This window comes from Schistocerca cancellata, chromosome 10, assembly GCF_023864275.1.
Source record: "Schistocerca cancellata isolate TAMUIC-IGC-003103 chromosome 10, iqSchCanc2.1, whole genome shotgun sequence".
Lineage (NCBI taxonomy): Eukaryota > Metazoa > Arthropoda > Insecta > Orthoptera > Acrididae > Schistocerca > Schistocerca cancellata.
Genome location: NC_064635.1, coordinates 114,609,931 through 114,635,788, shown reverse-complemented (window position 1 = coordinate 114,635,788; position 25,858 = coordinate 114,609,931). Strand labels below are relative to the sequence as shown.

Below are 25,858 nucleotides of genomic sequence, written 5' to 3'. Positions count from 1 at the left end.
CCTTTTGACAATGTTCACTGGACTATACTCTTTCAAATTCTGAAGGGGGCAGTGGTAAAATACAGGGAGCGAAAGGCTATTTACAATTTGTAGAGAAACCACATGGCAGTTATAAGAGTCGAGGGACATGAAAGGGAAGCAGTGGTTGGGAAGGGAGTGAGTCAGGGTTGTAGCCTCTCCCCGATGTTATTCAATTTGTATGTTGAGCAAGTAGTAAAGAGAAGAAAATTTGGAGTAGAAATTAAAATCCATGAAGAAGAAATAAAAACTTTGAGGTTTGCCGATGACATTGTAATTCTGTCAGAGACAGCAAAGGACTTGGAAGAGCAGTTAAACGGAATGGACAGTGCCTTGAAAGGAGGATATAAGATGAACATCAACAAAAGCAAAACGAGGATAATGGAATGTAGTAGAATAGAGTCGGGTGATGCTGAGGGAATTAGATTAGGAAATCAGACACTTAAATTAGTAAATGAGTTTTGCTATTTGGGGAGCAAAATAAGTGATGATGGTCGAAGTATACATTTAAGTGTCAGGAATTCTTTTCTTATAGTATTTGTATGGAGTGTAGCCATCTATGGAAGTAAAACATGGACGATAAATAGTTTGGACAAGAAGAGAATAGAAGCTTTCGAAATGTGGTGCTACAGAAGATTGATGACGATTACATGGATAGATCACGTAACTAATGAGGAGGTACTGAATAGAATTGGGGAGAAGAGGAATTTGTGGCACAACTTGACTAGAAGAATGGATCGGTTGGTAGGACACGTTCTGAGGGATCACCAATTTAGTATTGGAGGGCAGCGTGGAGGGTAAAAATCGTAGAGGGAGACCAAGAAATGAATACACTAGGCAGTTGCAGTAGGTACTTGGAGATGAAGTAGTTTACACAAGATAGAGTAGCATGGAGAGCTGCATCAAACCAGTCTCTGGGCTGAAGACCACAACAACATCAGCTCCTGCCCCAGCACACTGCTTGGCGAAGTGAGTTTTCCCTCTCCTGTAGTTCTGCGAAAGCCTGCGTACCCTCGGCTCACCTGGTATGATTTCGCTGAGGCTTGTTACAAGTTACCTGCCTCGCATTCACAGAACTCCTCACCTCTAAAGATAGCCCTTAAAACCAAACTGATATAATCAACGCTGTATAAGATTACAGAATGCTGAACAGAGGAAACTAAATCAGCTCATATAATCATTGTAATATCATCTATTCTGTTAAACTAGCCGGCCGGAGTGGCGGAGCGGTTCTAGGCGCTTCAGTCTGGAAGCGCGCGACCGCTACGGTCGCAGGTTCGAATCCTGCCACGGTCATGGATGTGTGTGATGTCCTTAGGTTAGTTAGGTTTAAGTAGTTCTAAGTTCTAGGCGACTGAATTTTTTTTTTTTTTTTGTTAAACTAACTACCCTCCAGTCAGATTATTAAAGATACATAAGTGTAAATGACTTACCATTTTTCATCATGTAAGTGTTTAAGCCATATGAAATGGGACCATCAGGAGAAGTCAGTAGTAGTAGGCTAGCCAAATGGAAAACATAACACTTGTCACAAGGGTTCTGGGAAAGGATTATGCATACAAGATGCTTGTGGAACCGACTGTAGATGATCGTTCAAGATCCTGAATTCCTTACCATGCATATTACAACAGACACTGAATAAATTTAGAAACGCACAGTTAAGGTCGTAAAAGGTCGGTCTATCCCATATGAAACTCTAACAGAAATGTTAAAATGGTTCAAATGGCTCTGAGCACTATGGGACTTAACTTCTGAGGTCATCAGTCCCCTAGAACTTAGATCTACTTTAACCTAACTAACCTAAGGACGTCACACACATCCATGCCCGAGGCAGGATGCGAACCTGCGACCGTAGCGGTCGCACGGTTCCATACTGTAGCGCTTAGAACCGCTCGGCGACTCCGGCCGGCAACAGAAATGTTATGGGAACTTAAATATGCCTCCTTCCAAGAACAACAACTTAGATATTTCGTGTGTGGATCGAGACTGGAGCGTACAGAATCATATCGACAGCCGTTCTTCATTCGATATGCTGTATAATGAAGGAAAAAAAAGGACAATATTGCTACAAAGCGCCTTCCGCCACACACTCTACGGTGCCATGAAGAATGTGCACTACCGGAAAAAGAAATGCATGAGCCTGAAGGACTGTGTTCAGTGGCGCCAGTTTATAATATTTGGACACTGAGGGGTTGTAGTGTTAGTGATTCTTTTGTCATGGTCATCGTCAGTGAGAAGGCGTTTAGGAGACCAATTTGTGCACCCTCTGTTTTGAGTCTGCAGGCAGTAACAGTACTGAGTTTAAAGATGAACAGTGTTTGCAGCATTCGTTCTAGGATACAGCCCTGCCGTGCTGACGAGTATGTACTCCCGTTAAACAGCTTCAGCCAATTGAGTGGTGTCGCATTGTGGGTCTGCGGGAAATTGATGGGCGTATCGAGAGACTGCTAAACGTGTTGGGCACAATGTATCGATTGTGTGTCACTGAATTTTAACGGTGGTCTATGGAACGTTTCCACGCCTATAGCCCAGGTCCTGGACGTCCTCAAATTACGGACGCATGTCAACATGGACGCATTATACGAGGTGCATTCAAGTTCTAAGGCCGATTTTTTTTCTAATTAACTACTCACCCGAAATCGATGAAACTGGCGTTACTTCTCGACGTAATCGCCCTGCAGACGTACACATTTTTCACAACGCTGACGCCATGATTCCATGGCAGCGGCGAAGGCTTCTTTAGGAGTCTGTTTTGACCACTGGAAAATCGCTGAGGCAATAGCAGCACGGCTGGTGAATGTGCGGTCACGGAGTGTGTCTTTCATTGTTGGAAAAAGCCAAAAGTCACTAGGAGCCAGGTCAGGTGAGTAGGGAGCATGAGGAATCACTTCAAAGTTGTTATCACGAAGAAACTGTTGCGTAACGTTAGCTCGATGTGCGGGTGCGTTGTCTTGGTGAAACAGCACACGCGCAGCCCTTCCCGGACGTTTTTGTTGCAGTGCAGGAAGGAATTTGTTCTTCAAAACATTTTCGTAGGATGCACCTGTTACCGTAGTGCCCTTTGGAACGCAATGGGTAAGGATTACGAACTCGCTGTCCCAGAACATGGACACCATCATTTTTTCAGCACTGGCGGTTACACGAAATTTTTTTGGTGGCGGTGAATCTGTGTGTTTCCATTGAGCTGACTGGCGCTTTGTTTCTGGATTGAAAAATGGCATCCACGTCTCATCCATTGTCACAACCGACGAAAAGAAAGTCCCATTCGTGCTGTCGTTACGTGTCAACATTGCTCGGCAACATGCCACACGGGCAGCCGTGTGGTCGTCCGTCAGCATTCGTGGCACCCACCTGGATGACACTTTTCGCATTTTCAGGTCGTCATGCAGGATTGTGTGCACAGAACCCACAGAAATGCCAACTCCGGAGGCGATCTGTTCAACAGTCATTCGGCGATCCCCCAAAACAATTCTCTCCACTTTCTCGATCATGTCGTCAGACCGGCTTGTGCGAGCCCGAGTTTGTTTCGGTTTGTTGTCACACGATGTTCTGCCTTCATTAAACTGTCGCACCCACGAACGCACTTTCGACTCATCCTTAACTCCATCACCACATGTCTCCTTCAACTGTCGATGAATTTCAATTGGTTTCACACCACGCAAATTCAGATAACGAATGATTGCACGCTGTTCAAGTAAGGAAAACGTCGCCATTTTAAGTATTTAAAACAGTTCTCATTCTCGCCGCTGGCGGTAAAATTCCATCTGCCGTACGGTGCTGCCATCTCTGGGACGTATTGACAATGAACGCGGCCTCATTTTAAAACAGTGCGCATGTTTCTATCTCTTTCCAGTCCGGAGAAAAAAAATCGGAGGCCTTAGAACTTGAATGGACCTTGTACAAGCAGCGGTGGCCGACTGGACATCATGCAGGGACGAAATCCGGGCACATTTAGCACTTGCTGTGTCATCAGGGACCCCGGGAACGGTCTGCATGCAGCAGGCTTAAGATCAGGCGTTTCTCTGGTCAGGCTGCACCACGACACCATCAAGCGTGGCTACAATGGTATCGTGAAAGAGTTGACTGGAAAGTGGAATGGTCTTCAGTAATCAGAGTAGGTTCTGCCTATATCACCTAAATGGACGAAGACGTGTTTGGCGTATGACAGGTAAACGGCCCTGTTTCAGAGGGCATTTGCCCACGACGCACAGTTGCCATCCCAGTCTTCAGGGTGAGGGCGGGGGGTGAGGGGTGGACAACAGTTACAATTTACAGTTACATTTGCAAGGGCCGTTAACGCCGTGCTGCTGCCATTTGTTCGACAGGTGATGTGATTTTTTTCTGTACGACGAAACACCACCTGCTGCAAGACGCCGTGCCCCTCGTCGTGTACAGCAGGTGCCCTCGCCAGCAACATCTCCACAGCTACCACCAATTAAATACTTACGGCACATTATGAAATGGGAAGTTAACTAGTTCTCCAGAAATGCTGCCAATCTGGAACAAAAGGTGCAATATGGTTGAGATAATATGGGCTTACACATTGCATATACAAACTTACGCTAATATAACACTCACTAGACGGAAGGTCTGTTCCTAAAGACTGGAAAGTGGCACAGGTCACACCAGTATTCAAGAAAGGATATAGGAGTAACCCACAGAATTACAGACCCATACCACTGACCTCAATTTGCAGTAGGATTTTGGAGCATATACTGTACTCGAACATCATGAATCGAAGAAAATGACTTATTAATAGCCGGCCGGTGTGGCCGTGCGGTTCTAGGCGCTTCAGTCTGGAACCGCGTGACCGCTACGGTCGCAGGTTCGAATCCTGCCTCGGGCATGGATGTGTGTGATGTCCTTAGGTTAGTTAGGTTTAAGTAGTTCTAAGTTCTAGGGGACTGATGACCATAGATGTTAAGTCCCATAGTGCTCAGAGCCATTTGAACCATTGTTTTTTTGACTTATTAATACATAACCAACACGGATTCAGAAAATATGGTTCTTTATTAGCATGAAGTAAGGAGTACTGCCGACAAGGGATCTCAGATCGATTCCATATTCCTAGATTTCCAGAAGGCTTTCGATACCGTTCCTCATAAGCGACTACTAATCAAATTGCGTGTATATGGAGTATCGTCTCAGATGTGTGCCTGGATACGTGCTTTCCTTTCAGAGAGGTCACAGCTCGTAGTGATAGACGCTATATCATCGAGTAGAACATAAGAGAAATCTGTAGTTTCGCAAGGTAGTGTCCTCTGCTGTTCTGCGAAAAGTGGCAATTGGCAGTAAACAAAGAAAAGTGCGAGGTCATCCACAAAGGTACTAAAAGAGATCCGATAAATTTTGAGTATACGATAAATCGCACAAGTTTAAGGGCTGTCAATTCGACTAAATACCTAGTAATTACAGTTACGAGCAACTTAAATTTTAAATACCATACAGAAAATATTGTGGGGAAGGCGAAACAAAGACTGCTCTTTGTTGGCAGAACACTTAGAAGATGCGACAAACCTACTGAAGAGACAGCCTTGTCCGTCCTCTGCTGGAATATTGCTGCGCGGTGTGGGATCCTTACCAGGTAGGATTGACGGAGGACATCGAAAAAGTGCAAAGAAGGGCAGCTCGTTTTGTGTTATCGCGCAATACGGGCGAGAGTGTCACTGATATGATACGCGAGTTGGGGTGGCAGTCACTGAAACAAAGGCGGTTTTCTTTGCGGCGAGATCTATTTATGAAATTTCAATCACAAACTGCCTCTTCCGAATGCGAAAATATTTTGTTGACACCCACCTACGTAGGGAGAAATGATCATCATAGTAAAATAAGGAAAATCAGAGGTCGAACGGAAAGATTTTGGTGTTCCTTTTTCCCACACGCCATTCGAGAGTGGAATGGTAGAGAAGTGGTATGAAAATGGTTCGATGAACCCTCTGCCAGGCACTTAAGTGTGAATTGCAGAGTAACCATGTAGGTGTAGAACACACACATCCGTGCCGGAGGGAGGACTGGAACCTCCGACGGAGGGAGCCGCGCGAACCGTGGCAGGGCGCCCAAGCCCGCCGGGCTACACCGCTCGGCAGGCATCCTTCATTGTGACGTGTATAATACATTCTATGTCAGTTTATTGCCAAATACTTCTACAACCATGAACCAGGTTTGCCTCACTTGTCAATAAAATGACCTCATCGTCGAGGGTGTTGCATATTTTTCCTGCATTGTCTTTATAGATGTAGGAATTTCTCGGATGCGCATGCCCTGGAATGAGACATTGCGACAGCATAAATACGACAGCCCTCTATAGGCCTTCCTGCAGTTCGCTGCCTCCTGCGCTGTAGGCAACAACATCGTCTGCGAACGGTCGGTCTCCTGGAGCTCCCTACAGTATGCACTACAGCATCTGTATACAGGGTTATAACAAATGATTGAAGCGATTTCACAGCTCTACCATAACTTTATTATTTGAGATATTTTCACAATGCTTTGCACACACATACAAAAACTCAAAAAGTTTTTTTAGGCATTCACAAATGTTCGATATGTGCCCCTTTAGTGATTCGGCGGACATCAAGCCGATAATCAAGTTCCTCCCACACTCGGCGCAGCATGTCCCCATCAATGAGTTCGAAAGCATCGTTGATGCGAGCTCGCAGTTCTGGCACGTTTCTTGGTAGAGGAGGTTTAAACACTGAATCTTTCACATAACCCCACAGAAAGAAATCGCATGGGGTTAAGTCGGGAGAGCGTGGAAGCCGTGACATGAATTGCTAATCATGATCTCCACCACGACCGATCCATCGGTTTTCCAATCTCCTGTGTAAGAAATGCCGAACATCATGATCGAAGTGCGGTGGAGCACCATCCTGTTGAAAGATGAAGTCGGCGCTGTCGGTCTCCAGTTGTGGCATGAGCCAATTTTCCAGCATGTCCAGAGACACGTGTCCTGTAACGTTTTTTTCGTAGAAGAAAAAGGTGCCGTAAACTTTAAACCGTGAGATTGCACAAAACACGTTAACTTTTGGTGAATTGCGAATTTGCTGCACGAATGCGTGAGGATTCTCTACCGCGCAGATTCGCACATTGTGTCTGTTCACTTCACCATTAAGAAAAAATGTTGCTTCGTCACTGAAAACAAGTTTCGCACTGAACGCATCCTCTTCCATGAGCTGTTGCAACCGCGCCGAAAATTCAAAGCGTTTGACTTTGTCATCGGGTGTCAGGGCTTGTAGCAATTGTAAACGGTAAGGCTTCTGCCTTAGCCTTTTCCGTAAGATTTTCCAAACCGTCGCCTGTGGTAAGTTTAGCTCCCTGCTTGCTTTATTCGTCGACTTCCGCGGGCTACGCGTTCAACCGTTCCTTCGCTCACTGCAGGCCGACCCGTTGATTTCCCATTACAGAGGCATCCAGAGTCTTTAAACTGCGCATATCATCGCCGAATGGAGTTAGCAGTTGGTGGATCTTTGTTGAACTTTGTCCTGAAGTGTCGTTGCACTGTTATGACTGACTGATGTGAGTGCATTTCAAGCACGACATACGCTTTCTCGGCTCCTGTCGCCATTTTGTCTCACTGCGCTCTCGAGCGATCTGGCGGCAGAAACCTGAAGTGCAGCTTCAGCCGAACAAAACTTCATGAGTTTTCCTACGTATGTGTAGTGTGTCGTGACCATATGTCAATGAATGGAGCTACAGTGAATTTATGAAATCGCTTCAATCATTTGTAATAGCCCTGTATATACAGGGCGGTCCAATGACAGTGACCGGGCCAAATATCTCACGAAAAAAGCATCTAACGAAAAAACTACAAAGAACGAAACTCGTCTAGCTTGAAGAGGGAAACCAGATGGCGCTGTGGTTGGCCCGCTAGATGGCGCTGCCATAGGTCAAACGGATACCAACTGCGTTTTTTAAAATAGGAACCCCCGTTTTTATTACATATTCGTGTAGTTCGTAAAGAAATATGAATGTTTTAGTTGCACCACTTTTTTCGCTTTGTGATAGGTGGCGCTGTAATAGTTATCACGCCGAGAGCGATGTGTTGAGTTCCAGCTGCAAGAAAGTCCGGAATCCAGTTAGACATCTAGTTCGGAAATCGGTAAGCTATTTTATTCGCCAGTCGGCAATGTGAAGACATGAGAAAAGCCTTCCCGAAAGAATATGACATCATCCTGGGCGCCGATGTTTACGGCGCACAGGAACTCATGGGCCCGCAGAGAGAGCTCTGTTTCCTAAGTTTGTGAAACCATTTTGATTTTCAGTGATTTTTGTGATTTTTCACTCTCCTAAACTTCACTATAAATGAGCGTAGAATGTGTTCCATAATTTTACGAGAAACTGACATCAGCGATATAGGCCTATAAGTATGAACGTCTGTCCTGCGACTATTGTTGGAAATGGGAATGAAATGCGCTTTCTCCGGTCGCTAGGGACCCTTCGGTGCTCCCAGCGATTTACGATAAACTACTTTTAGAAGGGGAGCAACTTCTTCCTCGTAATCTCAGTGGAATATGCCGCCTCTCCTGATTATGATGCGTTTCTACTATTAAGCGAGTGCAGTTTCTTTTTCATTCCGCGATCACTCTCTCAATATCTGCCATTTAGGTCGGCTAAATAAACATATCTCAATCGCATAGAAAACGTCTAGGATTACTGGTAAAAGTGGGCAAAGCGAAACAGCCAACATCGGCTAAGTTTGGTATCTCTACGGGATCTATCAGTGAACAGCGGTCTTCTCCGTCTAAGTGAGACAACTATCAGGAGTAGATGACAACCACTTTGGTTTTAGGAAAGATACAGGCGCCAGAGAGGCAATTCTGACCTTGCGGTTGATAATGGAATAAAGAAAAATAAAGACACGTCCATAGGATTTGTTGACCTGGAAACATCGTTCGATGTGAAATGATGCAAGGTGTTTCAAATTCCGAGAAAAATAGGAGTAAACTATAAGGAGAGATAGGGAATAATAAGAGTGGACGACCAAGAAAGACGTGCTCGCATTAAAAAGGGTGTAAGACAGGGGTATGGTATTTCTCCCCTACTGTCGAGTCTATACAACGAAGTAATGTTAGAAATTAAAGAATGGTTCAGGAGTGGGCTGAAAATTCAAAGTGAAAGGATATCAATGATACGATTCGCTGATGACATTGCTGTCCTGAGTGAAAGTGAAGAAGAATTACATGATATGCTGACTACATAGTATGGATTGAGAGTAAATTGAAGAAAGACGGAAGTAATGAGAAGTAGCAGAAATGAGAACAGTGATAAACTTAATGTGGTGTCACCGCCAGACACCACAATTGCTAGGTGGTAGCTTTAAATCGGCCGCGGTCCATTAGTACATGTCGGACCGGCGTGTCGCCACTGTCAGTAATTGCAGACCGAGCGCCACCACACGGCAGGTCTAGGGAGACGTACTAGCACTTGCCCCAGTTGTACGACGACTTTGCTAGCGACTACACTGACGAAGCTTTTCTCTCAATTGCCGAGAGACAGTTAGAATAGCCTTCAGCTAAGTCCATGGCTACGACCTAGCAAGGCGCCATTAGCCTTACAGTGCTTGTATTTAAAGAGTCTCATTTGTATCGTCAAGAGCGATGTACCACAATGATGGATTAAAGTTAAGTATTACAGCAGCTACGTACTTTTCTTTATAGCATTCATTACGTATCCTGTTTCAGATCTCACGCCAGCCGGCGTGTGTAACGCGTGCATTTCGGCTACTTCCGAGTGGAGTGGGTGTCTTGATACGCCACAACACTTAACATTCGGACTGATGGACACGAAGTAGATGAAGTTAGAGAATTCTGCTGCCTATGCAGCAAAATAACCAATGACAGACGGGGCAAGGAGGACATCACAAGCAGACTAGTAATGGAAAAAAGGGCATTCCTGGCCAAGAGAAGTCTACTAGTATCAAGCATAGGCCTTAATGTGAGGAAGAAATTTCTGAGGATGTACCTTTGGAGCGCAGCACTGTATGGTAGTGAAACATGGACTGTGGGAAAACCGGAACAGAAGAGATCGAAACATTTGAGATGGTACAGACGAATGTTGAAAATTAGGTGGACTGGTAAGGTAAGGAATTAGGAAGTTCTGCGCGCAATCAGAGAGGACTATGTGGAAAACACTAGCAAGGAGAAGGGACAGGGTGATAGGACATCTGTTAAGACATCAGGGAATGACTTCGTGGTACTAGAGGGAGCTGTAGAGGGCAAAAACTGTAGAGGAAGAAAGAGATTGGAATAAATCTAGCAAATAATTGCGGACGTAGGTTGCAAGTGCTACTCTGAGATGAAGGCGTTGGCACAGGAGACGAATTCGTGGCGGGCCGCATCAGACCAGTCAGAAAACTGATGAAAAAAAAAACTGTGTTGTACGTTTCTAGGGACGTGTCCCCTGGGAAGTGACGTTTTTTTTTCAGATTCTCAAGTTATGAGAAAAGCACGTCACTCTTCCGTGCATTTGTTGGCTTTCTATCTATTCATCGGTTGGTTACGAAGACATATCGACGCCTTGCTTCGAAAGCTGCTTGAGCGGTGGAAGATATGTGGGGCCGCGAGAGAAATCTACGGTGATCGGTGGTGTTCTCCGCGGCCGGCGACGTTCTCGCGCGGTCTGTCCTTTACGGGGACGCGCCACCACTCCGGTGCGGCTGAACTCACCACGTCCCGCGCCTGCTCGATCTCTCCATGCGCTGCGACGAATCGGCTATCCAGCTTTCTCCGCGCACCTATCGACGTTGTCGCTTTCTGAGTGGCCTCAGGACCCTCCGGAGGCAAGTGGGCAACATTATCGCTGTCATTCTGGAAAAAAATGGCAATTCGATTGTAACGGAAACATCATTACACCACGAAATGATGAAAAAAAAACTCTGTTTTCCAGCACGATCGCAAATAATTTCAAAGAGAAGTTACCGGTTTCCGTGGTCACCTGTCATCTTCATATTTACTAGACGGACAATAAGTGAAAATACACTACCGGCCATTAAAATTGCTACACCACGAAGATGACGTGCTACAGACGCGAAATTTAACCGACAGGAAGACGATGCTGTGAAATGCAAATGATCAGCTTTTTAGAGCATTCATACAAGGTTGGCGCCGGTGGCGACACCTACAACGTGCTCACATGAGGAAAGTTTCCAACCGATTTCTCATACACACGCACACCAGTTGACCGGCGTTGCCTGGTGAAACGTTGTTGTGATGCCTCGTGTAAGGAGAAATGCGTATCATCTCGTTTCCGACTATGATAAAGGTCGGATTGTAGCCTATCGCGATTGCGGTTTGTCGTATCGCGACATTGCTACTCGCGTTGGTCGAGATCGAATGACTGTTGCAGAATACGGAATCCGTGGGTTCAGGAGGGTAATACGGAACGCCGTGCTGGATCCCAACGGCCTCGTATCACTAGCAGTCGAGATGACAGGCATCTTATCCGCATGGCTGTAACGGATCGTGCAGCCACGTCTCGATCCCTGAGTCAACAGATGGGGACGTTTGCAAGACAACAACCATCTGCACGAACAGTTCGACGACATTTGAAGCAGCATAGACTATCACCTCGGAGACCGTGGCTGCGGTTACCCTTGACGCTGCATCACAGGCAGGAGCGCCTGTGATGGTGTACTCAACGACGAACCTGGGTGCACCAATGGCAAAACGTCGTTTTTTATCGGATGAATCCAGGTTCTGTTTAAGGCATCATGATGGTCGCATCACTGTTTGGCGAAATCGCGGTGAACGCACATTGGAAGCGTGTATTCGTCATCGCCATACTGGCGTATCACCCGGCATGATGGTATGGGGTGCCATTGGTTACACGTCTCGGTCACCTCTTGTTCGCATTGACGGCGCTTTGAACAGTGGACGTTACATTTCAGATGTCTTACGACCCGTGGCTCTACCCTTGATTCGATCCCTGCGAAACCCTACATTTCAGCAGGATAATGCACGACCGCATGTTGCAGGTCCTGTACGGGCCTTTCTGGATACAGAAAATGTTCGACTGCTGCCCTGGCCAGCACAGTCTCCAGATATCTCACCAATTGAAAACGTCTGGTCATTGGTGGCCGAGCAACTGGCTCCTCACAATGCGCCAGTCACTACTCTTGATGAACTGTGGTATCGTGTTGAAGCTGTATGGGCAGCTGTACCTGTACACGCCATCCAAGCTCTGTTTGACTCAATGCCCAGGCGTATCAAGGCCGTTATTACGGCCAGAGGTGGTTGTTCTGGGTTCTGATTTCTCAGGATCTATGCACCGAAACTGCGTGAAAATGTAATTACGTGTCAGTTCTAGTATGATATATTTGTCCAATGAATACCCGTTTATCATCTGCATTTCTTCCTGGTGTAGCAATTTTAATGGCCAGTAGTGTATGTGCGTGAGATAAAAGTGAAGGTATATGGGTAACTTCAAAATTAAAACGTGTGTGGTACAATGATATCATACGGCAAGCGGGAAGCACTAGTTAAGTCCCTACATCTCTACTCCGCAATCCACCTTGCGGAGAGTGGCGGAGGATACTTTGCGCATGACTGCCACTTCCCTCTCGTTAGTACTCCTGAATTGGCGCGCGATAACTACAATTTCTGTCAGTTCAGTGTGACCTCGAGTACGTCTACTGTTACCTTAGCAGAGGTTGAAACTACCGCTTCAGTCATTTGTAAGCTTCTGTTTATTTAAAACAAGACCAGTTTCGGGCTCTTAAGTGCCCATCATTAGGTGTTACTGGGAAAATAAACAAAAGACCGGAGCTAATAATGTTGCGATCTGCAACGCGTATTTTCGACTCTCTATGCGAAATACGTTACATTTACATCCACGTGAGGCAACTGCTATCGCTGCACCAAGCGCTGGTCCCCTGCAGGTTACTGCTACTTTCCTCTATACGGCACCATTGTCCGCGGACGACGTGGATTCTGATGTCGTGTGCACCACGGCGAGCAAGATGCCATCGTGATTAGGATTTTCAGGAGTGCAATTCAATTTCCTGTCTCTCCATATAGATTTTCTGTTTGCATTGTTTTCGTAAATTCCTTAAGACTTGTCCTTGTAAAACATGCTGAAGATTTCTTTTCGCTACCCAAGCACACGTTGGTGACCTCATTTTCGATGGTATGTTACACTGAACTCTTCCTTTCCTCCTTCCCTGGGTGCAGTGCACCTCCCCAGAATCCTCTCAGTGAATCATTGCTTAGGATTTCAGATGTTCGTCCGATTTCGTGTTCTTGTGGTAAAAATGAGAAGGTCCCATTCATGTTCGGCCGCCAAGTTATTGTAGTACTCCCAGGTGATAAATTTTGCCGGTCGCTGTGGACGAGCGGTTGTAGGCGCTTCAGTGCGGAACCGCGCTGCTGCTACGGTCGCAGCCTCGGGCATGGATGTGTGTGATGTCCTTAGGTTGGTTAGATTTAAGTAGACCTCAGATGTTAAGTCGCATAGTGCTTACAGCCATTTTGTGACATTCTTCAGAAACTTGTAACGTGGTACTGGCTTGTTCTACCTTCACCATGCGGATACTGTGATGCCTTCTATTGCTGCATACTGACACTGCCACGATCAACGAAAGTGTAATGTCCTTTTCCTATGCCCAGGCAGTATTCTTCACCTCGTCGAGCTACGTGAATTCGAGGCGATACAACACTGTTATTACAGTCAATATTTGTTGCTGATGTCTGCTCTTTGCTCTAATTTGATTGTATACTCGGATTACACAAATATTTTAAAGTATCTTCCTTTAATAAGTTTAAATACGAATTATTAGTATTGGCTAGCTGCGTTGTTTAGCGGTTGCCGTCAAAGTTGCCCATTAACAGGTACTAGGCGGCCGATTTGGGTGTCAAAATAAATTGACAAATTTGATTTGCGTAGCCCATGTACACCGAATTAATTTCTTCAAAAGTCACATGGTATATACACTCCTGGAAATTGAAATAAGAACACCGTGAATTCATTGTCCCCGGAAGGGGAAACTTTATTGACACATTCCTGGGGTCAGATACATCACATGATCACACTGACAGAACCACAGGCACATAGACACTGGCAACAGAGCATGCACAATGTCGGCACTAGTACAGTGTATATCCACCTTTCGCTGCAATGCAGGCTGCTATTCTCCCATGGAGACGATCGTAGAGATGCTGGATGTAGTCCTGTGGAACGGCTTGCCATGCCATTTCCACCTGGCGCCTCAGTTGGACCAGCGTTCGTGCTGGACGTGCAGACCGCGTGAGACGACGCTTCATCCAGTCCCAGACATGCTCAATGCGGGACAGATCCGGAGATCTTGCTGGCCAGGGTAGTTGACTTACACCTTCTGGAGCACGTTGGGTGGCACGGGATACATGCGGACGTGCATTGTCCTGTTGGAACAGCAAGTTCCCTTGCCGGTCTAGGAATGGTAGAACGATGGGTTCGATGACGGTTTGGATGTACCGTGCACTATTCAGTGTCCCCTCGACGATCACCAGTAGTGTACGGCCAGTGTAGGAGATCGCTCCCTACACCATGATGCCGGGGGTTGGCCCTGTGTGCCTCGGTCGTATGCAGTCCTGATTGTGGCGCTCACCTGTACGGCGCCAAACACGCATACGACCATCACTGGCACCAAGGCAGAAGCGACTCTCATCGCTGAAGACGACACGTCTCCATTCGTCCCTCCATTCACGCCTGTCGTGACACCACTGGAGGCGGGCTGCACGATGTTGGGGCGTGAGCGGAAGACGGCCTAACGGTGTGCGGGACCGTAGCCCAGCTTCATGGAGACGGTTGCGAATGGTCCTCGCCGATACCCCAGGAGCAACAGTGTCCCTAATTTGCTGGGAAGTGGCGGTGCGGTCCCCTACGGCACTGCGTAGGATCCTACGGTCTTGGCGTGCATCCGTGCGTCGCTGCGGTCCGGTCCCAGGTCGACGGGCACGTGCACCTTCCGCCGACCACTGGCGACAACATCGATGTACTGTGGAGACCTCACGCCCCACGTGTTGAGCAATTCGGCGGTACGTCCACCCGGCCCCCCGCATGCCCACTATACGCCCTCGCTCAAAGTCCGTCAACTGCACATACGGTTCACGTCCACGCTGTCGCGACATGCTACCAGTGTTAAAGACTGCGATGGAGCACCGTATGCCACGGCAAACTGGCTGACACTGACGGCGGCGGTGCACAAATGCTGCGCAGCTAGCGCCATTCGACGGCCAACACCGCGGTTCCTGGTGTGTCCGCTGTGCCGTGCGTGTGATCATTGCTTGTACAGCCCTCTCGCAGTGTCCGGAGCAAGTATGGTGGGTCTGACATACCGGTGTCAATGTGTTCTTTTTTCCATTTCCCGGAGTGTATAACAGAGCACGATGTTTTGTCCTTTGAAACTTATTCCCTTTAATATTAATATGGAATAAACTACTACTACTACTATTATTATTATTATTATTATTATTATTATTATTGTCCGGAGACAATCCAGTACACGGTTCGCTTCTTGTGATATCTGTTCCAAATCTTGGGACACTACAGTTTTTCCTTAAGTCGATTTTAACTAAAACAGTTTCTTTGATATTATTTACTATTATGAGTGGTCACACTTTAGCCCGATAACAAGTTTCCAAACAGGGTCTGTAATCGAAAGTCAAGTTGCGACGCCTTGTTTGAACAGTAGCTTCGGCAACAACTGAAATTCATAAATTGGAATTAATGATATCGATTTTTTTATCGATTGAGATGTTCGCTAGATGTTAACGTTATCTCAGTTCCGTCAGTTTTCGTGTTTTCGGCAATAAATTTAACGAACAGAAATTTGCTTTCAATTAGCCCGGCTTCCAGTGAAGTTAACTGTTTCACACAGTGGAGCATAGACTTAGGAGACGCCAATACTCAAGACTCAAACGCTAAAAACTCGGACACTAAAATCTCGATCAGCGACACTGCTAGACACTAAATACTCCCAAACGCTAAAGACGTTACAAAACGTCCGTTGGGTTTTATATAGTAGTTGTGAAATAAAAGGCACGTTCCTTGAATAAAGCCCCTTGCTACTTTGCATATGATGCTCTATTTCATTGGCTCTTATTTTATTTAATTTTCTCTACTTTAGAACCGGAATTCATGATTTTATATAAAGTACAGGAATTGCTCGTGGCCAACGCCAAGGGGCCCGGGTTCGATTCCCGGCTGGGGCAGGAGATTTTGTCCGCTCAGGGACTGGGTGTTGTGTTGTCCTCATCAACATTTCATCCCCATATCCGACGCGCAAGTCGCCCAATGTGGCGTCGAATGCAATAAGAACTCCCAAGAATGGGTGACTCCCGACCCACAATGCCGCACTCTCATTTCCATTTTAGCTCGTGGCCAGTTTCAAGTAAGACCAGGTGTATAAAGACGGGTTACAATGCGGACCGGAAACTTCCGAGTAGAATACTCAGCCGCAGGTAGCAACGAGGCCTCTCTGCAGGGGCCACGGGTAACTACGTACTGAGGATGATACGCAAGTAGAAGTAGTATTTCTCAGGAAGTAAAACTCGTTGCTTCCAGTGGGTCAGCAACCCGCTACACCTGTGCCGCTGTTGCCCGGATGAACGGCCGTAACCTGAGCCTGCGAGAGAAAGTTGTGGCCACTCCGGTGCGAAGCACCTGCCGTTACTTCCAGAGGATACGCGTAGCGGCCACTGCCACATGTCTCGGGTCACAAGAGGTAGCGTTACACACACAAACACACACTCTGCACTGAACGACCCTCTCTTACTGCATGTTTTTATTTAAATCTACACATAAGAGTCAAAGAAACTAGTATACCTACCCAATATTGTGTGGGGCCCCCGCGAGCACACACAAATGCCGCAACACGAAGTTGCGTGGACTCGACAAATGTCTGAAGTAATGCTGGAGGGAATTGGCACCGTGAATCCTGCGGGGCTGGCGCAAGTAAGAGTACGGGAGGGTGGGGATCTCTTCAATACGTAGCAAGGCATCCCAGATATGCTCAATAATTTGGTGACCACCGGCCGTGTTTAAACTCAGAAGAGTGTTTCTGGAGCCACTCTGTAGCAATTGTGGACGTGTGTGGTGTCGCATTGTCCTGCTGGAATTGCCCAAGCCCGTCGGAATGCACAATGCACATGAATGGATGCAGGTGATCAGACAGGGTGCTTATGTACGTGTCACCTGTCAGAGTCGTATCTAGAAGTATCAGGGCTTCTATATCACTCCAACTGCACACGCCCCACACCATTACAGAGCCTTCACCAGCTTGAAGAGTGCCCTGCTGACATGCAGGGTGCATGCGTACATGAGGTTGTCTCCATACCCGTGTACCTCCATCAGATTGACACAACTTGAAACGAACGGCAAAAATCACTGCAGAACTGAATGTCGCACTCGCAAACCCTGTCGTCTACGTCTACGTCTACGTGATTACTCTGCTATTCACAATTAAGTGCCTCGTAGAGGGTTCAATGAACCACCTTCAAGCTGTCTCTCTACCGTTCCATTCTCGAACGGCACGCGGGAGAAACGAGCACTTAAATTTTTCTGTGCGAGCCCTGATTTCTCTTATTTAATCGTGATGATCATTTCTCCCTATGTACGTGGGTGCCAACAGAATGTTTTCGCAATCGGAGGAGAAAACTGGTGATTGAAATTTCATGAGAAGATCCCGTCGCAACGAAAAACGCCTTTGTTTTAATGATTGCCACTCCAATTCACGTATCATGTCTTTGGCACTATCTCCCCTATTTCGCGATAATACAAAACGAGCATCCCTTATTTGTACTTTTTCGATGTCATCCGTCAGTCCCACCTGATGCGGATCCCACACCGCACAGCAGTACCCCAGAACAGGGCGGACAAGCGTGGTGTAAGCACTCTCTTTGATAGACCTGTTGCACCTTCTGAGTGTTCTGCCAATGAATCGCAGTCTTTGGTTTGCTCTACCCACAATATTATCTATGTGATCGTTCCAATTTAGGTTATTTGTAATTGTAATGCCTAAGTATTTAGTTGAATTTATAGCCCTCCGATTTGTGTGACTTTTCGCGTAATCGAAATTTATCGGATTTCTTTTAGTACTCATGTGAATAACGTCACACTTTTCTTTATTCAGGATCAACTGCCACATTTAGCACCATACAGTTATCTTATCTAAACCACTTTTCAAGTCGTTTTGATCATCTGATGACTTTACAAGACGGTAAATGACAGCATCATCTGCAAACAATCTAAGACGGCTACTCAGATTGTCTCCTATGTCGTTAATATAGATCAGGAATAGTAGACGGCCTATAACACTTCCTTGGGCAACGCCGGATATTACTTCTGTTTTACTCGGTGAATTTCCATCTATTAGTACGAACTGTGACCTTTCTGACAGGAAATCACGAATCCAGTCGCACAACGGAGGCGATATTCCGTAGGAACGCAGTTCGGTTAGAAGACGCTTGTGAGGAACGGTGTCGAAAGCCTTCTGGAAATCTAAAAGTATGGAATCAATCTGACATCCCCTGTCGATAGCACTCATGAGTATAAGGAGCTAGTTGTGTTCCGCAGGAACGATATTTTCTAAAACCATGCTGACTATGTGTCAACAAATCGTTTTCTTCGAGGTACTTCATAATGTTCGAATACGCCCTAAAGAAACGCGAAGGGAGCTCCATAGGTAGGGAACTGCAGGTCGCGCAGGAATTACAAAACCATTCATCAGTGATACACAAACATGTTGCAGAAAAAAAAAATCTGGGCTATGGAGCAATGGAAGAAAGTCATTGGGTCGAATGATTCTTGTTGTACACTGTTCCCAACCTTTGTGGAACTAAATCTTTGGCATCAGCCATGACATTTAACTTATTACTTCTTCACTACTCACTCTATTCATAACATATTTTGCAGACAGTATCTGCATGTAACACTGAATTAACCTGGAAAATTATATCATTGTTCGACATGTACGAGGGTTATTCGAAAAGTAAGGTTCAAATGGTTCAAATGGCTCTGAGCACTATGGGACTCAACTTCTGAGGTCATCAGTCCCCTAGAACTGAGAACTACTTAAACCTAACTAACCTATGGACATCACACACATCCATGCCCGAGGCAGGATTCGAACCTGCGACCGTAGCGGTCGCGCGGTTCCAGACTGTAGCGCCCAGAACCGCTCGGCCACACTGGCCGGCGAAAAATATGGAACGATCGATCACGAAATGGAAAATACAATGAAAATCTGATGAAGCTTTGCACAGATGCGTTGGGCACCGTGTCTAGTACGCCCGTCGATCGCATCATGTCGCTCTTTTAAGTTCTGAGCTCACAGTGAGAACGTAAAGATGGCTAGAATGCAGCGTCTCCCACCAAGTATGAGGACCTGGTGAAACATTTAGCTGAAGCTATGCAATCCACATAATATAACTGTCATGCGGTTTCGTTCTACACGAGAATTCTCGGCTGCACTCTGCAGGGGCAATCAAGATGCTCCTGCAGAGTTTTCGATGGGATGTGTTTGATCACCCACAATATATCCCCTGAGGTTCATCTCTGCTCAAACTAACTGCTGGCTATGAAGACAATATTGTGACGCAGACAACTAGCTGCAGTCCAGAGTAGAAACTAGTGGAAAAGCACTGGCGGCTTTCGTCTATAACGAGGGGATTGAAAAGTTGGTACAACACTAGGACAGGTGTCTAAGTCTGAACGGCGACTATGTAGAGAAGTAGCTGGAAGGTTGCAAATACAACAGATTTTCACTGTGGTTTCCATTTCTCGACCTATCGTTCCTTACTTTCCGAATAGCCCTCGTAGTTTAGAAGATATGACGTCATTAACGTCGAGAAACGTGAAAAACTTGATTTCTCTTAAACTGGAGGGCAAAGTACTCAGCTTTTACTGATTCAGTGTTCGAGTTTTTAAGGACTCTGGGTGGGGTTGTATTGTATTCATTGTATGTTAACCGGGGACCTAGAAACGACGGAGAGGCTCCGTCCCCGCCGCAGCCGCAGTGGTCCACAACCCCACGACGACTACCGCAGTCCACCCCTCTGCCGCCCCACATCGAACCCTGGATTATTGTGCGGTTCGGTCCCCGGTGGACCCCCCAGGGAACGTCTCACACCAGACGAGTGTAACCCCTATGTTTGCGTGGTAGAGTAAAGGTGATGTACGCCTACGTGGAGAACTTGTTTTGCACAGCTATCGCCGACATAGCGTAACTGAGGCGGAATAAGGGGTACCAGCCCGCATTCGCCGAGGCAGATGGAAAACCGCCTAAAAACCATCCACAGACTGGCCGGTTCACTGGACCTCGACACAAATCCGCCGGGTGGATTCGTGCCGGGGACGAGGCGCTCCTTCCCGCCCGGAAAACTGTGCGTTACACCGCACGGCCAACCGGGTGGGTTTGGGTGGGGTTACTAGTGAAAACTATCGGAGCAGGTATGCTGGCGCTATACAATACGTTAGCAGGCTGTGCATTACATCCCAAGCTCCCTGGACGTCAGACGCTGTCACTTGCTCTGCTGGTGTTGAGTTGGTAGGACTGTGCCCTGGCCGCGCGGGATTAGCCGAGCGGTCTGACGCGCTGCAGTCATGGACTGTGCAGCTGGTACCGGCGGAGGTTCGAGTCCTCCATCGGGGATGGGTGTGTGTGTTTGTCCTTAGGATAATTTAGGTTAAGTAGCGTGTAAGCTTAGGGACTGATGACCTTAGCAGTTCAGTTCCATAAGGTTTCACACACATTTGAACATTTGGAGTGTGCCCTGGTGCAGGTGTTCCTGTTGCTCGCCGCCTGCCTGTGCGCCCGCGCCACGGTGAGCGCCGCCCCCACCACCACGGAGGCGGCCGCTGCGGACGCCGTCACCACGACGCCCTCTCCCGCAGAGAACGCCGCGGACGAGGAGCGAGAGGCCGTCGTCCCAGAGGAGCCGGAGTCCGACAACACCGCCCTCGAGTCGGAGAAGGACGTCGAGGTCGAGGTCGAGGTACGTCACTCACTGCTTTATTTCTATCCTTCATTTTCGCTTCATGTTCCTGCCTATCAGGTACGTTTGCTGCACCTGTCGAATGGAAAACAGTCTAACGAGCACACATTATGGACAGCTGGTCATTCGAAGAAAGTAATGAGGAGTAACAGAAATGTTGTTAGTGATAAAATAAATACCGGGGACACGGAAAAAGAAAAAGAAAGAAGGAAGAAAAAAACCGCGACGAACAGACCAAGGAGCACACGAAAAGTAGACTAACACAGGCAAAGGAACCACTCCTGGTGCATTGGGGCTTAATTAAAAAATAATAAGAATGCAATGCAAATACTTTTTAATTTTCTGTCGCTGTTTGTCCGATTACGCAAGTCTCGTAAACGGCTGGCCCTGACTAGTTTTAGTACGCAATCTGACTGCTTGAAACAACAACAAAGAATGAAAAGAAAATTTCAGTTAATACAATTAATTAATTAAGTCCCCAGCAACTATAAAACCTACGAAACAACAAACACAAGTGTAGCAGTTCTGTATGTGGTAGTATGACTCAACGCACATCTGGCACGGTTCTTCTTCAACAAAACAAGAATTTTTAAATACCAATTATACTGACGTGATAAAAGAAAATTAGAAATACTATAATTGCGCAAGAAACCAGAATTACACTCTAATACAAGAACACACGCCAGATGCTTTGTTGACTGAACCTGTAATGACACATTATTCAGGACACACAAATAATAAAACAATAAAAGAAAATACCTCCATATATATTGACGAAATGCACTCTGACCATTACAATATCTCCATTAGAACAACATCTGCTATCTCTCCCATCAAACCACTGCATAAAACATGGAACAACACTCTCCACTACCACATCTCACTCTGACTTCACGACAAGCAGTGTCCACCACAACTTCTCGGTAAGCACTGCTTGCCGCTACGTCTCAATAATCACTGCCAGTGGAGGCGGCGGAACAATACTCTCTGGCGCGATTTCTGGCGCTGTGGCTCAGTGTAGCCACCTTTCACTGGCCAAAAGAAATTTACTACTACACTACTGTCCATTAAAATTGCTACACCAAGAAGAAATGCAGATGATAAACGGGTATTCATTGGACAAATATATTACACTAGAACTGACATTACATTTTCACGCAATTTCGGTGCATAGATCCTGAGAAATCAGTACCCAGAACAACCACCTCTGACCGTAATAACGGCCTTGATACGCCTGGGCATTGAGTCAAACAGAGCTTGGACGGCGTGTACAGGCACAGCTGCCCATGCACCTTCAACACGATACCACAGTTCATCAAGAGTAGTGACTGGCGTATTGTAACGAGCCAGTTGCTCGGCCACGATTGACCAGACGTTTTCAATTGGTGAGAGATATGAGAATGTGCTGCCCAGGGCATCAGTCGAACATTTTCTGTATCCACAAAGGCTCGTACACCACCTGCAACATGCGGTCGTGCAGTATCATGCTGAAATGTAGGGTTTCGCAAGGATCGAATGAAAGGTAGAGCCACGGGTCGTAACACATCTGAAATGTAACATCCACTGTTCAAAGTACCGTCAGTGCGAAGAAGAGGTGAACGAGACGTGTAGCCAATGGCACCCCATACCATCACGCCGGGTGATACGCCAGTATGGCGATGAAGAATACACGCTTACAATGTGCGTTCACTGCGATGTCGCCAAACACGGATGCGACCATCATTATGCTGTAAACAGAGCCTGGATTGATCCGAAAAAATGACTTTTGTCATTTGTGGACCCAGGTTCGTCGTTGAGTACACCATCGCAGGCACTCCTGTCTGTGATGCAGCGTCAAGGGTAACCGCAACCTTGGTCTCCGAGCTGATAGTCCATGCTGCTGCAAACGTCGTCAAGCTGTTCGTGCAGATGGTTGTTGTCTTGCAAACGTCCCCATCTGTTGACTCAGGGATCGAGACGTGGCTGCACGATCCGTTACAGCCATGCGGATAAGACGCCTGTCATCTCGACTGCTAGTGATACGAGGCCGATGGGATCCAGCACGGCGTTCCGTATTACCCTCCTGAATCCACCGATTCCATATTCTGCTAACAGTCATTCGATCTCGACCAACGCGAGCAACAATGTCGCGATACGACAAACTGCAATCGCGATAGGCTACAATCAGACCTTTATCAAAGTCGGAAACGTGATGCCTCCTTACACGAGGCATCACAACAAGGTTTCACCAGGCAACGCCGGTCAATTTCTGTTTGTGTATGGAAACCGGTTGGAAATTTTCCTCATGTCAGCACGTTCTAGGTATCGCCACTGGCGCCAACCTTGTGTCAATGCTCTGAAAAGCTAATCATTTGCATATCACAGCATCTTCTTCCTGTCGGTTAAATTTCGCGTCTGTATCACGTCATCTTCGTGGTGTAGCAATTTTAATGGCCAGTAGTTTATTAGCATAGGTCTTAATCTGAGAGCGCACAAGGGGCATTGAGTAAGTAATGAAACACATTTTCTGTCTGAAAGCAGGTTGGTTTTATTCAGGATAACATTACATCGTGTTGTTCGGCAACCAAACCATATTTTTCAATGTAACCTCCAGTCAATGCGACGGCCTTACGCCACCTTGCTGGCAGGATCTGTCAGCCTGCATGGCACCACTCTGTTGGTCAGTGTCAGAGACAACGTCTTGCTGCATCAGTAACCTGCCCATCATCCACGTACTGCTCCCTGTTGACTGCATCCTTCATTGGAACAAACACATGGAAGTCGGAATGTGCGACATCCTTGTACCACAAGTGACGGACCAGTGTGTTAGCACTAATAACACAGACCTCCAGTTCAGCAACCAGGTGTTTGATGGTGATCCAGCGAGAATGAGAGTGTCCGCACGTTCCAACATTGCTGGAGTCGCAGTTCTGCGCGGCCGTCCCGCGTACAGGTTTGCGCGACCTTGTTGCGATGACGACAGATGTCTTGCCCGACCTCTCACCATGCTGTTGTCCAGTGCCAGATCTCCGTAGACATTCTCCAAGCTCCTATGAATATCTGTGATGCTCTAGTTTCCCGCCAAAAAAAACTCAGTGACAGCTCACTGCTTGGAATGCACCTTCGTTTCAGACGGCACTTTGAATGCTACATACAGTGCCACTACCTATCGGAAATTCATAAAACTACAGGAGCTGAAGCGGGAATATTCCATCATTTTTTCAACATGAACTGGACTAGAGAAAGATTGTGTTACAGTACTTATTGAACACTCCTTGTTCGGTTGAAACAGAGAATTATGTGGCACAGAGTCATGGACAGTGTGAACACTGGAAAAGATGAAACTCAAAGAGATCTGGATGTACTGCTATATAAGGATGGTAAGAAATGTTGTTCTCTGTAGAATATGCGAGGAGTATGTGGAGAATACTGACAAGAAGAAGGGACAGGATGATAGGAAATGCATAAAGACATCGAGGAAAAATTTTCATCGCACTAGAGGGAGCTGTAGGAGATAAAAACTGTAAGAGGGGGCAGGGACTGGGGTCCACCGTAAGAACGAAAAAAGATTCGACGCAGAGTTTATTACAGGTAGAAAAAAGTTAGGATAGTAGTTTTAATGTTCAGCTGCTCTATGTAGCCTCCCCTCACTTGATGATGATGATGATGTGATGATGATGATGATGTTTCGTTTGTGGGGCACTCAACTGCGCGGTTATCAGCGCCCGTACAAATTCGCAACCTTTGCTCAGTCCAATCTCACCACTTTCACGAATGATGATTAAATGATGAGGACAACACCCCGTCATCTCGAGGCAGATGAAAATCCCTGACCCCGCCGGGAACCGAACCCGGGACCCCGTGCTCCCCTCTCTTGAGTACAAGCGCAGAACGCTCATACAACCACGTGAAACTGTCAGGAACGTCCTTCTCTGTGAGGTCGTTCAACTCGCTCTCCACATTGGCTTGAATGCCGGTCATGTCATCAAAACCCTGACCCTTCGTGTGAATTTATGCACTTTGTCGGCTTATGGTAGGTTCGTATTAGTAGGACCAAGTCTTGCCATGTGCGATAATTTTTGCCACGAAAGACTACTCGAAGCTTTGCATTCAAATCGAGTTGAGACATACGTTCACTCGTTGTTGTTTTTGCCTAGGAGACTTTGCACACACTTCTCAATTCTCTTTAACACATTCTGAAGACTGCCTTGAATGCTCCGTATACAGATATTACTTCACTGCAATTTGTGATGTAACAACGTTGACACACTACGGCCGTATGCCTATTACTTAACACAGCCTGCCCACAACTGGGTGGTCGAATTCACATTTGTTGTTTGGAATAGTTAGTTCAAACTGCCACCGTAGTACCGCGCCGACACCGCTTCTACACCAGGCATAAATTCGGCACGGAAATTTGTTGAACGGAGAGAGAGAGAGAGAGAGAGAGAGAGAGAGAGAGAGATTCTAATTCTAGTTGTGTTAACTTTATAGTTCATGGACGAGCTAATCGAAGAGCAGGCGTGCAATTGAAGGGCTTGCACCACGCCGTTCAGCCGCAGGAAATTATTATCTCAGAAGTAACAAGTAAGACGACGTAGCAAGCAATTCACAATAGAAAAGCGCTGATAATGTTGGAAAATATAAACCATGAAACCTGGACACTATTCATGAAAAGCTATGTTCGGAGGACAGAGCTGATCTCAGAGTAACGATGACATGTTAAAATCTATCTTCAAAATATGTTTCTATCTTACGGCGTAATTCTGCCTTTGGTAAGACGATGATACTGACACGAGTAATTTCTCCGAATCATTCCACCGAGCGAGGTGGCGCAGTGGTTAGCACACTGGACTCGCATTCGGGAGGACGACGGTTCAAATCCGCGTCCGGCGATC

General features: G+C 46.6%; 1 protein-coding gene across 1 annotated transcript in view; it reads left to right on the top strand.

Annotated features, from left to right (window-relative positions):
• Window positions 1-25,858, top strand: part of LOC126106805 (ras-interacting protein RIP3-like) — a 64,874-nt gene that overhangs the window by 3,455 nt on the left and 35,561 nt on the right. The window contains exon 2 of the mRNA XM_049913196.1: window positions 20,769-20,975. Within this exon, the coding sequence (XP_049769153.1) occupies window positions 20,769-20,975 (207 nt within the window). The remainder of the gene's footprint in view (window positions 1-20,768; window positions 20,976-25,858) is intronic.